This window comes from Panthera uncia, chromosome F1, assembly GCF_023721935.1.
Source record: "Panthera uncia isolate 11264 chromosome F1, Puncia_PCG_1.0, whole genome shotgun sequence".
Classification (NCBI taxonomy): Eukaryota; Metazoa; Chordata; class Mammalia; order Carnivora; family Felidae; genus Panthera; species Panthera uncia.
The window spans coordinates 7392948-7410927 of record NC_064813.1 but is presented as its reverse complement, the minus strand read 5'-3'; the positions used below and the strand labels follow the sequence as shown (position 1 = coordinate 7410927).

At 41.1% G+C, this 17980-nt stretch overlaps 1 protein-coding gene across 1 annotated transcript in view; it reads right to left on the bottom strand.

Moving 5' to 3' along the window:
- PLD5 (phospholipase D family member 5) overlaps window positions 1–17980 on the bottom strand; it is a 381286-nt gene that overhangs the window by 41994 nt on the left and 321312 nt on the right. The window contains exon 6 of the mRNA XM_049633853.1: window positions 2080–2277. Within this exon, the coding sequence (XP_049489810.1) occupies window positions 2080–2277 (198 nt within the window). The remainder of the gene's footprint in view (window positions 1–2079; window positions 2278–17980) is intronic.

Below are 17980 nucleotides of genomic sequence, written 5' to 3'. Positions count from 1 at the left end.
AGCCCCACATCAGGCTCTCTGCTGTCAGCTGGGGGGCTGCTTCAGATCCTCACCCCCCCCGCCCCTCCCCACTCAGGTGCACATGCATGCACATGTTGTCTCTCTCTCTCTCTCTCTCTCTCTCTCTCTCAAAACTAAATAAACATTAAAAAAAGAAAATTTAAATGTATGCAAAACCCAAATTCACGTCTCTAAGATTCAAACCGTAAATTGAAAATCTAGCAATTATCTGAAATTTGCTTACCATTCATTTCTTTCCTGTTGCTTCCCATCTGTTCTACTGGAGCTGGCTGAGCACCTGTCCTTTCGGGCATCATGTCACCCTGTTACCTTCTCTGCATTAAGGGATCCTTGGCAAACTTCCTATTGTGACTCATCTACAAATTCAGGATACTATCTGGCCGTCTTGTCTTACAGGGTTGTCTTGAGAGAAACTTCAGAAATGAAACTGAATACATGAAGTCATTTTGCTAGTAAAACACCCCATACAATATGCTATTGCTGACCTCCACATATTAAAAAGAAAAGGCTTTTTCATTTTGATGAAAATCTTTCAGTCTATTTTCTGCTATTTGCATTTATGTGAATTTGTTAAGACAAACAACTTCAACATCCTCGTTTGTCTCAATTGCTACATGTCTAAATTTTCAGACTGTGCTTTCATTTTAATTGACAAAGAGGTCAGAATTCACTCTTCAGTGACACGTTCTTCAGTGATATAAAAATTGTTGGCATAAAAGCACTCCTGTCAGTGGGGGACCAGCATGTTGAATTGGGAGCATGGTCTTAAGAAATTTATCTAGGCCCCAGGATCAATTCAGAAGGCTGTTTCAAATCAAAATTCTAAGGTCTCACCCCAGGTCCAGTGGATCAGATCCTGGCCTGGGCAATGGTGGGAAGCTGCATATCTGCATTTTATTTATTTTATTTTATTTTATTATTTTATTGTTTATTTATTTTTGAGAGAGATAGAGACAGCACAAGCAGGGGAGGGGCAAATAGAGAGGGGGAGAGAGAATTCCAAGCACTGTCAGCACAGAGCCTGATGCAGGGCTCAGTCTCAGTAACTGTGAGATCAAGACCTAAGCCCAAACCAAGAGTCGGACACTTAACCAACTGAGCCACCCAGGCACCCCATGTAAATCTACATCTTAAACAGGATCCCCAGCCAGTTCTTAAGTTTTTAAAGTTTGGTGGACCAGGGTTGCAGGCACAGATATTCACATTGCCCATTCCCAGTGACCCAGTGGGACAGCAGTGGGTGGTAGATGTGGGAGGTGGGGAGTGGCGGTTTTCAGTGTAGTCAGAGGCCTGAAGCTGTGCCCTGCCCTCTGGGCCTCCTCCCTCAGCCTCGATCAAGTACAGTTCTGCTTTTATCTGTTTTACACACCAACATGCCTCAGATTTTTTCATCAAAGGTTTCTATTGCTGAAAACAAGTCTGACAATCACTGAAGTAGGGCATGGAAAATAGGATCTGGTTCAGGAGACCTGGGAGCTGGTGCCTGTCTTGGCTCCTGCCATGAGGGTCTTTGTGCTAGTAGATAAGCCTCATCCCTTTGTCTGTAACAGGGTTACAAAGCTGGGTCTACCTTAACAGATGGCCAGAGGGATCAATTTAGATAACACTAAGCATAAGGAACTAGGGATGAATATTAACATTCATTATTGTTATCACTAGGGACAGCATATGATTAGGCGTAAGAGTGGGTGTATCTCGGGGCGCCTGGGTGGCTCAGTCGGTTAAGCTTCCGACTTCCACTCAAGTCATGATCTCACAGTTCGTGAGTTCGGGCCCCGCGTCGGGCTCTGGGCTGACAGCTCAGAGCCTGGAGCCTGCTTCGGATTCTGTGTCTCCTCTCTCTCCACCCCTCCCTTGCTTGCATTTGGTCTCTCTCTCTCTCTCAAAAGTAAATAAACATTAAAATAATTTCTTTCAGAAAAGAGTGGGTATATCTTACCTCGTCAAGGGGTGGGACAGAACCGATCTTTAGAATTCAGGCTTGCCCAGCACAAGATCACACTCGAACATTCCAACTTCGGAAGAAGGAAGAGGAGGAGCGAGAGGGCAATGACTCACCGACACAAATGCTTGAGATTTGGTGTCGTTCAGCTGAAGCTGCAATTTCTTTTCGTTGTCATAGACTCCATAGAGCCTCTTGGACCAGGTCTGGGGCACTCTGCTCTTGAATTTTAATGAGCTATACAGAGCGAATATCCTCTGTAAATCCAGGACCAGGCAGCTACAGTTGTAGAAAATGACACCGAGTTCTTTCATCTGTGAAATTAAAATAGAAAGCATCGGTGCCATGTACGACGGGTGGCGCTATTTTCAGAGAAAGAAAATGCACAAGAATGTAGTTGTAGTGACTCCTTCTCTCACTGCTGTTATACAGAAGTGTGTAGATACAGGCATGTTACGGTGTCTGGAGGGGATACGGTATAAAAAGGTTTCAATATTTCAGGAGAACTTTGGCTTGCGTTTTTGCATTTGGGGTCTTATAGATAAGTTTTCCATATTCACTTCCATTTTTACATCAGCTCTTCAGATTCATTCCCTTAAAACACTTTCGCGTCCGAATCCTTAAATCGTGCGGCGGCACCCAGGTTTTCATGGCAGCATCGTGGAACGGTTGACATCGTGGATTCTGAAGTCAGACTGCCTGCAATTAGGCTCCAGTTCCACAGCTTTCTAGCTGTGTGACTTTGGGCAAGACTCACCATCTCCGGGCCTCAGTTTCCTTCTTCCATAAAACTGGGTTAATAGTGTTTATCCCACACAGCTGCTGTGATGCTTAAAATGGTCAGTACCATTAAAGGGCTCAGAAGAGTGTCCATGACTTGTAACTCACTAAAAATAGGTTAACAATTGTTAGTTACTCTTAGTAACACTGCACAAGCCTCAGGAGGAACATCCCAATACACCCTTGCAACTAAGGGACCAGAGAAGAAAGGGAAGCTCACGAGGGTAAGCAAAAACACTTGCCCCAAGTGAGAGATCTTATCAGCAAGAGATTGAGAATTTAAATTCAGGTTTCTGACCCTTGATCCAATACACCCAGGAACATAGCAGCACTGGCTTCATCTGAGTCTAGGATCACTTTGTAAGAGTTACAGATGATTTCCAATTTAGTCAATGAAAGTGACAAAGTAAAATTGGTCCAATACACCCGGGAACATAGCAGCACTGGCTTCATCTGAGTCTAGGATCACTTTGTAAAAGTTACAGATGATTTCCAATTTAGTCAATGAAAGTGACAAAGTAAAATTGGTCCAATACACCCAGGAACATAGCGGCACTGGCTTCATCTGAGTCTAGGATCACTTTGTAAGAGTTACAGATGATTTCCAATTTAGTCAATGAAAGTGACAAAGTAAAATCGGGGTCATAAAAGACAGCACAAAGACACATGCCCAGGGAGGGCAGTGCTAGGGACGCCTGGGCCCTTTAGAGACCTGAGTCTGACTCCCCTCCTATGTCTTCCTCTAGCTCCCCAGTGAGGACTCTACTCAGGATTACAGAAGACGTCACCTAAGACTCCTTAATACAGTATGTCATGGAGGTATTTCCCTGTTCATCTATACCCTCCTGGAGTTGTTCCACCAGCTCCAAAGTGACTACAGAATAGATGCACACACATTATTTAATCTGCTGATGGACTTGTCCCTCTTTTTTCTCTAGTGCAAAAAATAAAGCAATGGGCATCCTTATACATATATCTTTGTGCACCTGTGGAAGTATTTCCACAGTATAGATTCCTAGAATTGGATGGACAAGCAGAAGGACAATTAGAGGCTAAGAAAGTGGGAGGAGATGGGGCGCTTAGGTGGTTCAGTCACTTAAGCATTGGCTCGGGTCATGATCTCGTGGTTCATGGGCTCAAGTCCTGCATCAGGCTCCATGCCGGGCCTGCTGGGATTCTCTCTCTCTCCCCATCCCTCTCTGCCCCTTCCATATTTGCTCTCTCTCAAAATAAATAAATAAACTTAAAAAAAAAGTGGGAGGAGATAGGGCAGGGTGGGTGTATCAGGCATGTGCAAAGGCACTGAGGCTGGTGGGGATACAATCAGAGCTGTGTGGCTAAAGCTGAATGAGCTAGGAGAGAACATGTATGTGTGTGAGCGTGTAGACATTTTTTGTTTAAATTTATTTATTTATTTGAGAGAGAGAGAGCGAGCGAGAGAGAGAGCACATGAGCAGGGGAGGGGCAGAGAGGAGAGAGAGAGAATCCCAAGCAAATCCCAGAGAATTTTGCACTGCCAGTGTGGAGCCCGGTGCAGGGCTGTGAGACCTGTGAGACCATGACCTGAGGCCAAAACCAAGAGCCAGAGGGAAGCTTAACGGACTGAGCCACCCAAGCGTGCCGAGATATTTTTTTCTGATGGCAGAGGGTAACACTGTAGGGACAGGGGTGGCAGATCCTCAGGGGCCTTTGAACTGGGATAAACAGCTTGGCATTTATGCTGAAGATCCTGGGGAAGCAGGCAAGGAGGGTCGGGGTGTGAACTGAAAAGGGCCGTTTGGCTGTGCTGTGGAGACAGAAGACAGGGTGAGGGAGCTAGGGTACAATATTCAGCCCCAGGCCTTGGCGGTAGGAGGCAGAAAGATTTACATGTTCTTAGGTGTTTTCCAATCTCAGAGGCTTCAAAAAATTGTCTAGTGTAGCTACTAATGATGGCTAATCTTGTGCCAGGTTGAGGACTGAGCCCACCCAGCTGTTTGCCCACAGGGTCTCTGGAATATTCGGCTCTGCATCTGACCCTCACGCTTTTGTACCTTTTTGGGTTAGATCAACACTGCCACCTTATCTTCTCCTGGGGAGCCTTTTGCATTTCACATTGTTCTAGTTCAGCAGGTATAATACCCAGGCTCTTTGTCTGGGGTGGCGGTGGGTGGGAGAATCTGAGATCTGCCTCCCGTGTGGGTAAGGAGCTGTCCTCAGGACCAGGGCCTCCCTGACATGCTTCTTCGTCTGCCAGACTCAGGCAAGGTTAGTGCACATCCAAGGGCCCCAAATTCTCTGGTGGGGTTTGGCTCATAAAGTCAGCCTTGCCTCTCCGGGTTCAAGACATCAATTTCCTGCCCAACTTCATCCCCTGTAGCACTGCCTGACCAATCCCGCCAAGGCTGCCTCGAGAAGAAGGACTTGTGCTGTGTGTCAGGATGAGCTCCTCTCAGTATCTGTAGGATTGTGGCTGGTGACCCTCCCTGGTTTTAAATTCGGTGGAGGCACATTTGCATCTTAATCCTGCAACTTGCTTGTTGACTAGCCTTGGGAAAATTACTTAATTCTTAAATTTCAGTTTATTGTTCAATGAGGACAATATGGGTCTCCCAAGGTATGCAGTTAGAATAATATAATTTTGATAGCTAGTGTTGATGGAGTGCTTAGTTGGTGTGTGTACTGGGTTGAATAGTGCTCCCTCCCCCCAAATTCATTTCCGCTCGGAATCTGTGAATGTGACCTTCTTGGGAAATGCAGTCTTTGCAGATGCAGTCAAGATGAAGTCATACTGAATTATGGTGGGTCCTAAATCTAGTATGACTGGTGCCCTTATAAAAAAAGGAAAATTCAGGCAGACGCACAGGGGGAGGGCTATGTGAAGACGGAGATTGGAGTAACACACCTACAAGCCAAGGAACACAAAGCATTACCAGCAACAGCCAGAAGCTAGAAGGAGGTGAGGAAAGACTGTCCCCTAGAGCCTTCCGGGAGAGCGGGGCTCTGCCAACACCTTGATTTCGCACTTCTAGCCCCCAGAACTGTGACTGAATAAGTACGTTCCTGCTCTTGGAAGCCACCAAGTTTGTGGCTAGTTGTTATGGAAGCTCTAGGAAACATACACGGTGCCTCATCGGCTTTCCTCCTGAAAGTGGGTCAGGTAGATACAGTGTCCATTCCCATTTTACAAGGGGGAAACTGAGCTTGGATAATTTGCTCCCTGGGAGATGACACAGCTGAGATTTCAAATCGGAAGGCTGCATGCCTAACCACTATGATAATACCCCACTTAGCACCTGGCTAGAACACAGTCCATGGTACCTCCTGCTATCAATTCTGTGAAGCCTTTTCTGGCCAATCCATTGCCTGCTTTGTCTAGTACTATACCTGTTGCCTATTTCTGATGTGGCATGTCTTACACTATATCATAATTAAAACAAATTATGTGTCTGTTTTTCCTAAGTGACTCTACAGTCTCTGAAGAGACTACATCAGGTTCATAGTTTGTTTTTTTTTTTCCAGTGCTGGATTATAATACTTGCCTAGAAAATGTTCATTGAATGAATGCCTGCCCTTGGAAATGAATAAATGGTGGTCAGAGATGAAAACAAGTTCCCTTCTGAATCCAGGAGCCCAAGCTCCAGGTTAGCCCAATGCCTTCTGATCCTGAGTACATGAATTTAATAAGAATCTCTCTTCTGGTACCGAAGGAGCAGAAAACCTGGCGATGGCCACACCCAGAGACCCGCCCGGAAGATTTTCACAAGCATGGTGCTGAGTGGTCAGTATCAGTGGCAGGCCTTACATTGGTCAGTGAACTAACTGTCCTCTAGACATGCTTCCTGCACCTACCAACATGGGACACAGAGACCAACATGAGCTTGTCTTTTGAATGCAGACTGCCTTAAACAGGTGCACACTATCCAAGTCCCAGTGGAGTCTAAGACAGAATACCACTGAAAGTAGAAATCTAGGGGATCATTTGATTTTTCACCCAAAGGGGAACTCATTGATCATTATTCTTTTTACTATGTTTGGATCTCATTGGTATCCTTTGGTTTTCCCACCTCAGACCTTCAGTGTTTTCAGGTGACTTGTTCACACATGACAAACATGTATTTTTGAAGACCTCTGATCAAAGGCTGAATAAGAATGCCATGCTTCCCTGTCCACCTCTTTACTCAGGAATACATATCTGCTAGTCTTCAAGTGGAAGTTATGCCCCTTTGTTGTGGTTGGGGGCAGATTAAAGCAAATAGTAGTTGTTGGGGAACAAAACCACATCCTCCCCACACCCTGTCATTCTCTACTGATTCTGTCCTGATATGTAGAATGATATTAAACGTAGTCACAACACTACTGTGAGCTTCCCATAATTGTGAAGAAAGACAACCACTTTTTAATGATATGACATGATGCATCTGGGTAAGTACTAATATAAAATTTGACATCTAGAAGGGTGCCAGGATGGCAATTCTGATAGCCTTTCCCTGCAAGTGAATGAGAGAGAGGTCTCTCAATATGACTTAATCATGACACATGACACAGTAGGTCATCTCCTGGAACGGGCTCTGAAGACAGACTAACTCCACCATGAGAAGGCACTTAACCTCATCTGTAAATGGATGTACATCAAATGACCACTATGAAGAATAAATGGAACAAAATGCATGTAAAACACTCATCTCAGTGCCTGGCTCAAACAGTGTTAGCTTCTGTTCTACCAAGATCTAGCTTTCTTCTGCTTCTCCTGAGAAGGATGCTTCTAATATACTCTTGCTCTAAAAGGGGCACAAATTTGTTTGAATTAAACAAAAGAGGTGCCAAAATTCTTTATCCATGTACAATTTTACTTTAGCCACCAACAGATTCCAGACACTTTAGTCACAAGTGTGAGGGTAGGAAGTCACTCCTCAGACACCATTTGTGGTAGGTAGACTTGGTGCCAGAATGGTCACAACAGAATAGCTATTTCAGATGTATGAAATACGATATTTTCACTTGCTTCTCTGGGTCAGCCCTTACTGGTCTTGAGCTTGATCCTTTAGCAGATGATCGTGGGGTGGCAGAAGGACAGCACAGTGGCTGGAACAAATTGGTGTAAGAAAATAGTAAGGTGCCACTGGACAGAGCTGAAGAAGGACACCACAAGGAAAAGGAGTACACTGAAGTGAGACCATGGTGTGATGTAAATGGCTGGTGAAGGATCTCCATGGGGGCAAGAGAATGACTAAAGGTTTAAGGCAGGACAGTGACAAAGTAGCACGGTTGTACCAGCTTTATGTGGACTTCTCCACTGAAGTCTCAAACCTGGACATGCAGGTCATTTGTGAAAGCCTCCAGCCTTACATGAAGGTGGAGGGAATAGTGACCTTTGCCTGAGCCTATGGAACTCAGTGCCCAGACCTTTGAGGCCAACTTCCCTTAGAAGTCACCCCACTGGGGAACCAGCTTGAGAGTAAAAATTTAAGGCTCTGGTCATTGGGTTTCCAGGGAATTTATAATTTTCAATAAATTAAAAAAATAATTTATCCAATGTTTAAATTACTAACTAGATGTCAACAAAGAGGATGTACAGGAAACATACCTCCATAAAATGAAGGCTGTATATGAAAAACCCACACCTAACATCAAACTCAGTGGTGAAAAACTAAGAGGTTTTCCTCTAAGGTCAGGAACAAGGCAAGAATATATCCACTCTTGCCACTTTTATTCCACATAGTATTGGAAGCCCTAGCCATAGCATTTAGATAAGAAAAAGAAATAAAAGACATCCATATTGGTAAAGAAGAGTTAACCTGTCATTATTTGCAGATGATATGATACTATACATAGAAAGCTCTAAAGACTCCACCAAAAAGTAATAGAACTAATACATGAATTTAGTAAAGTTGTAGCATGCAAAATTAATACCAGAAATTGGTAGCATTTTTATGTTCTGATAAGAACGTAGCAGAAAAATAAATTGATAAAACAACACCATTTGCAAGTGCACCCAAAAGAATAAAATGCCTTAACCAAGGAGATGAAAGACCTGTACTCTAAAAACTATAAAACTATGATGAAAGAAATTTAAGATGACACAAACAAATGGAAGGATATGCTATGCTTGTAGACCGGAAGAATTAATATTGTTAAAATGTCCATACTACCCAAAGCAATCTACAGGTTCAATTCAATCCCTATCAAAATGCAAAGAGCATTTTTCACAGAATAAGAACAAGCAATACTAAAATTTGCACGGAACCCAAAAGACCCTGAATAGCCAAAGCAATCTTGAAAAAGAGGAACAAAGCTAGATGTTATCACAATCTCATATTTTAAAATATACTACAAAGCTATAGTAATCAAAACAGTATAGTGCTGGCACAAAAACAGACACAGAGATCAATGGAACACAATAGAGAGCCCAGAAAAAAACCCACACTTTTGTGGTCAATTAATATATGAAAGAAGAGGCAAGAATATAAAATGGGGAAAAGGCAGTCTCTTCAACAAAAGGTTCTGGGAAAACTGGTAAACTACATGCAAAAGAATGAAACTGGACCATTTTCTTTCACCATCCAGAAAAATAAACTCAAAATGCATTAAAAACCTAAATGTGAGACCTGAAACCATAAAACTCCTAGAAGAGAACACGGACAATAATTTCTCTGACATTGATTATAGCAACATGTCTCCTAAGGCAGGGAAAACAAAAGGAAAAATAAACTATTGGGACCTCATCAAAATAAAAAGACAGTGGGGGCGCCTGGGTGGCTCTTCGGTTGAGCGTCCGACTTCGGCTCAGGTCATGATCTCACAGTCTGTGGGTTCGAGCCCGGCGTTGGGCTCTGTGCTGACAGCTCAGAGCCTGGAGCCTGCTTCCGATTCTGTGTCTCCCTCTCTCTCTGGCCCTCCCCTGCTCATGTTCTGTCTCTCTCTGTCGCAAAAATAAATAAAAACATTAAAAAAAAAAAAGACAGTGAAGGAAACCATCTACAACACAAAAAGACAAATTACTGAATGGGAGAAGGTATTTGTAAGTGATATATCTGACAAGGGGTTGGTATCCAAAATATATGAAGAAGTTATACAACTCAATACTAAGAAAACAAACAATCCAATTAAAAAATGGACAGAGGCATCTGGGTGGCTCAGTCAGTTGAGCATCAAACTCTTGATCTTGGCTCAGGTTGTAATCTCACGGTTTGTGGGTTTGAGCCCTGCATCGGGCTCTGTGCCCACAGTGCAGAGCCTTCTTGGGATTCTGTCTCTCTTCCTCCCTTTTCGCCCTTCTCATGTGCTCTCTCTTTCTCAAAATAAATAAAATAAATTTAAAAAATAAAAATAAATAAAAAGTGGATAGAAGACCTGAATAGACATTTTTCCAAAGAAGATATACAGATGGCCAACAGACACATGAAGAGATGCTCAACATCACTAATCGTCATGGAAGTGAAAATCAAAAGCACAAGAAGATATCACCTTACACCGGTCAGAATGGCTAAAATAAAATTTAAAAAAAAGACAAGAAAAGATAAATGTTGGTGAGGATGAGGGAAAAAAGGAACCTTCATGTATTATTGGTGGGAGTGAAAATTGGTGCAGCCACCATGGGAAACAGTATGGAGGTTCCTCAAAAAATTAAAAATAGAACTACCATATGATCCAGTAATTCCACTACTTGGTACTTACCCACAGAAAGTGAAAACACTAATTTGAAAAGGTACAGACATCCCTGTTTATTGCAGCATTATTTATAATAGTTCAAATATACAAAAAACCTGTATCCATTGATAGATGAATGGAAAAGAAAGATGATATATACATATATATCATATATAGATATATGGTATCATATATAGATACCATATATAGGTACATATGTATATACAATGGAATAGTACACAGCCATAAAAGGGATGAGATTGGGTCATTTGAAACAACATGGATGGACTTAGAGGGTATTATGCTAAGTGAAATAAGTCAGGCAGAGAAAGACAAATACCATATGATCTCACTCATGTAAAATCTAAAAAACAAAACAAATGAATAAACCAACAAACAAAAAGCAGAATCAGATCTGTATAAACAGAACTGATGGTTGTCAGAGGGGAGGGGAGCTGGGGATTGTGCAAAGTGGGTGAAGGGAAGTGGGAGATACAGGCTTCCAGTTATGGAAAGACTAAGTCACAGGAATAAAAGGCACAGCATAGGGAATATAGTCAATGGTATTGGGACAGCTGACAGCTACACTTGTGGTGAGCATAGCATAACACATAGAGAAGTTGAATCACTAGGTTGTATACCTGAAACTATTGTAACATTGTGTGTCAACTGTACTCATTTTTTTAAAAAAAATACCAACTAGATGTCAGCTTTGGAAAACAAGTGTCACAGAGCTCTGTTAGTGCTACTTTATGAATGGGAATAAATGAAATGTTTTTTCAAAAAAATTTTTTTTAATGTTTATTTATTTTTGAGACAGACAGACAGACAGAGTGGGAGCAGGGGAGGGGCAGAGAGAGAGGGAGACACAGAATCTGAAGCAGGTTCTAGGCTCCATCCAACCTGTCAGCACAGAACCCGAAGTGGGGCTTGAACCCACAAAACCGTGAGATCACGACCTGAGCCGAAGTTGGATGCTTAACTGGCAACCACCCAGGTGCCCCAAAATGTCATTCTTTCTTAAGGAAAATGAATTTTATCAAATATCAAATTAATATATTTAAAAAATTAAAAGAATGTAAAAGACTGGCATGTGGAAACATCCTGATAGTTCTATCATACATGGGACACTATTAATTTTCTGTTCAGCAAGAGTGTATGGTTGCTTTCCAGACCCATAGCAGTGGTCAAAATGTATGTGCTAGGCTAATTACATTCATGACCTGATTATATCTGTATCTATATTTACATCCATGTCTATAAACAGATCCACATCCAGATCTACATCCACATCCACAACCAGGTCTACAATTATATCTACGCTTCCATATTCATCTCCAACTACATCTCCGTCTCCATCTACAACTACATCTACACCTACAACTACAATTACATCTACATCTACAACTACAACTACATCTACATCTACAACTACATGTACAACTCCATCTACAACTCCATCTACATCTGCATCTACAACTACATCTACACCTAGAACTACATGTACACCTCCATCTACAACTACAACTACAACTACATCTACACCTCCATCTACAACTATAACTACATCTACATCTCCCTCTCCATCTACAACTACATCTACACCTCCATCTACAACTACATCTCCATCTACAACTACAACTACATCTACATCTCCCCCTCCATCTCCCTATCTTCTTCTGCCAGCCAAGCACCACGACAGGTCTGAGGCTACAGCAGAGAACAAGTCATACTTGGTCTCTATCCTCAGGGATCTTGGAGCACAGACTATGGCAGGGAATACAGACCAAACCATGAAGGTATGAACATTTGGTATTTTATGAGAGCAGTCCATGTTTTGAGGTGGATGTTCTTATTCAATGTTAGAGATAAAAGCACTGAGACCCTGGTCACTTTTCTAATATGTAGCAGAGCTCACCTGTGACCCAGTTTGTTCTGACTCCTTAGTCTGTTCTTTCCACTGCATCACCAGACTGAGGCTGTCTGCACCCCTATATCCTTGGGGAAACTTCCCTAGTACTTTCTTCCATTCAAACGGAATTCTTTATTTAAAGAGGGGTTCACTTGCTCTACCAACCTCAGGACACTTCTGTCAAACTGAGTGTCTGGAGAGACAGGCTGGAGATCACCAGCTAGAGGTGGTTCTAAATGTGAATGTCAATACTTGAACAAAATCTGACTCTTGATGGAGGCATGGAAGGTGGAGGGCAAGAGGCTGTAATTGAGGCAGAGCATGTTTAGGTCAGGCTTGGAGTCTCACTGAAGTCAATGGACAGTGTTGTTTTCAAGACTCACTCCAGTTCTCCATGGAATATGACAGGTAGCTTGGCTGGATTCCCCTGGGAAATCCAGGATGATGAAAGCAGATGTTTCATGAAAGAAAAACGAGAGCAAATCTTTGTCAAATGTTTGGGCTTAGAGACCAGACAGAGTTGTATTAACATTATGGTTCTTTTGCTCATGAGCTGTATGACTTTGGACTAGCTCATCAACCTCTTTATGCCCCTGAGAAAGATAATAGCAGCTCTTGACATCTGGAAGCCAGCATGGGACTGCCAGCTTGGCCTTGATGTTTTAAGGAGCTGGCCTGGTGCTTACAGCTGTGCCTTGGTGTTCTCCTGTTAAACATAAGCCATTTCTAGTACACTAACAACAAAACAAAAACAAATGTTTTGTCTGGATACAGACAAAAACATGAGCACTGTCCAAACCATGAAAAGGACCATAGATCCCCCCATATGGTTTTGCCCAGCAAAACCAACTCTAGTTTTAGCTTCACTGGATTCCCTCTCCCATATAGATAAGATTTATTAAGACACCCAATCATAAAATTGCTCCTACTTCATGATACCATCCAATCTTGAGCAAATCCCTGCTTCCTAAAATCTTCCCCCGAATCACCTAAGCCTTAATCCCATAAGCCCTTTCTAAAACCTGCTTATTGAGACTCCCCTTGTTTTGCCACAGTGTGTGCTCTCCCTTGTAACAAGCAACTTGCTCAACTTCAGCATGCTTGCTGGTCTTTTGCTGGAGGGTAATGCCACCACCTTATTCTCATGACAACCACTTAATAAGGTTGTTGAAGACAGACAGATCAGGGCAGCAGAGCACAGAGACCAGTACTCAATATGTATTGACTGTTGTTTTTCTATTTTAAGTCATATTATAGAGGGAAGTGTTAGGTATTCCATATTGTTCCAGTTGTAACAGCAAGTTGCCTAGGTAGCAGATCAAGAGGTATTTAGGGGGAAGGAATGAATAAAGTCACTAATGGCTCTTGTGCAAAGGCATAAGGAAGGGCTGCATTTTGGGAAGGGGCTTCACCCATTAGAACCCAAGGTCCAATAATGCTCCTGAGACACTTTCAGTGTTGCTCTGACTTCTGGTCTCTGCATGTTATATATACACACACACACACACACACACACACACACACACCATGTTTTGGAATGTACACCATTAAACATTTTAATTTGGTATCTGGTGAACTAATTATTTAAAAGCTAGTGGAAAAATTGGTTTCATATTTAGATCTTTAATCCATTTTGAGTTTATTTTTGTGTATGGTGTAAGAAAGCAGCTCATTTTCATTCTTTTTCATGTAACTGTCTAGTTTTTCCAGTGCCACTTATTGAAGAGAGTGTCTTTTCTACATTGCGTATTTTTGCTTCCTTTGCCATAGATTAAGTGACCGTATAATCATTGGTTTATTTCTGGGCTCTCTATTCTGTTCCATTGATCTATGTGTCTATTTTTATGCCAGTACCATACTGCTTTGATTACTACAGCTTGGTAGTATGATCTGGGATTGTGATAACTCCAATTTTGTTTTTCTTTTTCATTTCTTTCTTTTTTTATATTGTTTAAATCCAAGTTAGTTAACATACAGTGTAATAATCATCTCAGGAGTAGAATTTAGTGATTCATCACTTACATATAACACTCAGGGTGCATCCCAGCAAGTGCTCTCCTTAATGCCCAACACACATTTGGCCCATCGTCCCACCCAGCACCCCTCCAGCAACCCTAAGATTGTTCTTTGTATTTAAGAGTTTCTTATGGTTTGCCTCCCTTTCTTTTTTTATCTTATTTCTCCTTCCCTTCCCCTATGTTCATCTGTTTCTTAAATTCCACATATGAGTGAAATCATATGATATTTGTCTTTCTCTGAATGACTTATTTTTCTTAGCATAATACATTCTAATTCCATCCATGTTGTTGCAAATGGCAAGATTTAATTCTTTTTGATCACCAAATAATATTCCATTGTATACAGATATACACCACATCTTCTTTATCCATTCATCAGTCCATGGACATTTGGGCTCTTTCCATAATTTGGCTATTGTTGATAGTGCTGTTATAAATGTCGGGGTGCACGTGCCCCTTCGAATCAGCATTTTTATATCTTTTGGATAAATACCTAGTAGTGAAATTGTTGGGTTGTAGGGTTCTTCTTTTTCATGATTACTTTGGCTATTCAGGATCTTTTGTGTTTCATACAAGTTTTATATTATTTGTTCTCATTCTGTGAAAAATGTTGTTTGTATTTTGATAGGGATGGTATTATATCTGTAGATTGCTTTGGATAGTATGAACATTTTAGCAATATTGGTTCTTCCAATCCATGATCATGAAATATCTTCCATTTGTTTGTGTCCTTCAATTTCTTTCATGACCTAATTTGAGACCTGAAACCATAAAACTCCTAGAAGAAAGCATAGGCAGTAATCTGTTTTACATTGGCAGTGGAAACATTTTTCTAGATATGTATCCTACAGGCAAGGGAGACAAATGTAAAAATAAACTATTGAGACCTCTTTTTGCCCAGCAAAGGAAACCATCAAAAAACCAAAAAGAGCCCACTGAATGAGAGAAGATATTTGCAAATGATATATCCAATAAGGGGTTAATACCCAATATACATAAGGAACTTATAATACAACTCAACACTAAAAAAACCCAAATAATCCGATTAAAAAATGGGCAGAGGACCTGAACATTTTTCCATAGAGGACATATAAATGGCCAACATATACATGAAATGATGTTCAGTATCACTAATCATCAGGGAAATGCAAATCAAAAGTACGAGATATCACCTTACACCTGTCAGAATGGCTAAAATCAAAAACACAAGAAATAACACGTGTGGCTAGGATGTGGAGAAAAAGGAAGACTTGTGCACTGTTAGTGGGAATGAAAATTGGTACAGCCACTGTGGAAAACAGTATGGAAGTTCCTCAAAAAATTAAAAATAGAACAACCATTTGATCCAGTAATTCCACTGCTGGGTATTTACCCAAAGAAAACAAAAACACTAATTTGAAAAGATACATACATTTCTATGTTTACTGCAGCATTGTTTACAGTAGCCAAGATATGGAAGTAACCCAAGTGTCCACTGATAGATGAATAAATAAAGAAGATGCAGTATATATAAAAAATGGAATATTACTCAGCCCCAAAAAGAATGAGATCTTGACATTTGCAACAACATGGATGGATCTAGCAGGTTTAATGGCAAGGGAAATAAGTAAGATGAAGACAAATACCATGATTTCAGTCATATGTGGAATTTAAGAAGCAAATGAACAAAGAAAAAAGAGACAAACAAATAAACAAAAAACAGACTCTTACAAAGAACAAACTGGCTGTTGTCAGAGGGGAGGTAGAAAGGGGATGGGTGAAATAGATAAAGGAGATTAAGAGGTACAAACTTCCAATTACAAAACAAATAAGTCATGGAGATGAAAAATGCAGCATAGGGAATATAGTCAATGAGACTGTAGAAACTCTATTTGGTGACAGATGGTAACTACACTTACCACAATGAGCATGGAGTAACGTATAGGATTGTTGAAGCATGTTGTACACCTGAAACTAATATAACACTCTCTTAATTATACTTAAAAAAAAACCTAATGGAAAAACTGAAGTCTAAAATAAAAATTCTTATTTAATGGCACCATAATTATGAGTGATGTTTGTTTCTTTAGGTATGATCAGATGGAGAGAAGCATGTTTATGAACATTCTCAGCACTTAGTATCCCCAGGACTCTCCTTATGTACCATTCATCATCATCAAGATGCAAATGGGCACTGTCTCTCTGTGCACTCTCTCCAGACGTTCTCCAGCTACTAGTGTTACTAATGAGTCTATTCTAAACAAAGATGTAGTGTTCCTTTTTCTCTGTTGTGTAAGTTGTTTTTCATGAGCTTTTCTCCACAACTCCTGACATCAATCTTCTGTGTGACTACATTACAGCTTCAGAACCTGAAGGGAATGGAAGAAGCCAAGCCTGGCCCTCTAGAGATAAAAAAGGAATTACACTTCCTCTGAGTACCATCCTCTGAACTTTACGATGACTCAAATCCATTTCTAATTATACATATTTGGTTCAGGCTGGTGTTGATTGAAGATGGGAAAAAGGACACCAGCTTTCATTTTGTATTTTTTTCAGCTAGAGCAAAAATCCAGGACAGGTTTATGAACAAATCTTAAAATGATGGCATTTTAAGAATGGGAAAAATATGTGGTGAAAATAACACAGTTTGGGGTCCTGAAAAGCTTCCATGTCTAGATTATCAAAGGAATAAAAAGCTAAAATGATTGACTGATTGGCTGAGGTTCTCTTACTGTTGTCTTACTAATAAGACAAACCTTACCTACTAGACATCTGCCCCCTGCCTGCTGGTGGGCTGCTCAGCTGAGCATAGCCACATGCCTGCCATACTCTGGTCACATGCCTACCATGTGCCCTCTGGGCATCTTCATGGGCCACCCTGAGTTTTTAGTTCAATCACACAGTTGACAGCTGATTAAATGGTCCAACTGTTTGAATAAAATAATCTTGAAAAAGCTGGAGACATCACCTAATGATTCTTTGGAAGATTATTATTCTAAACAAAAGATAAATTATCTTTTCCACAAAATGGGTGTCTAGTTAGTGACCAACCCATGGAGTTAAGCAGGCTTGGAGCCTCTAACAGCCCAGAGGAAGGGTCACGACATCACCTAAAGCTTGAGTTCTACCAGTGGTTCCATCTGTCCCTTGCACTAAGATGTTAAGGGGAGAACTTTTGTTGGCATGTGGGGTTGACACAATCCAGGAGATGCTATCATCCTACCACTCAGGGGAAAATAACAGCAGTACTAATTATCACTGCACTTACAGTGCCCCATGCATTGTTCTGGATGCTTTACAAGCCTGTGTTTGTTTAAATCTCACAACAACCCATCTTATAGGGTAGGAAACAGAAATGGAAAGAAGGACTTGCCCAAACACAGCTGGTAAGCAGGGAAGCTGAGTGTCACAATTACTCAAGGAGACTAGCTTACTATTTCATCTTTGGGAAGAATTATTCACAACATGTAGTGCCCATAAGACTCTAGCCTGGCTGTTCATGTGTGTCCTCTTTCTTGGCTCTGGAAGTTCTATGTGTATTAATAGTCTCAGTTTCAAAGCAAAATAAAAATTCAGGGAAACGTGTAATTACACCAGAGAAACATTTTTCTTATTTTCTCGAAATCAGTGGAAGGCAGTTATGAAAAGAAATGCAGTGAGTTAAAAAGAGGAAAAAAAAAAAAAAAAAAAAAAGAAAAA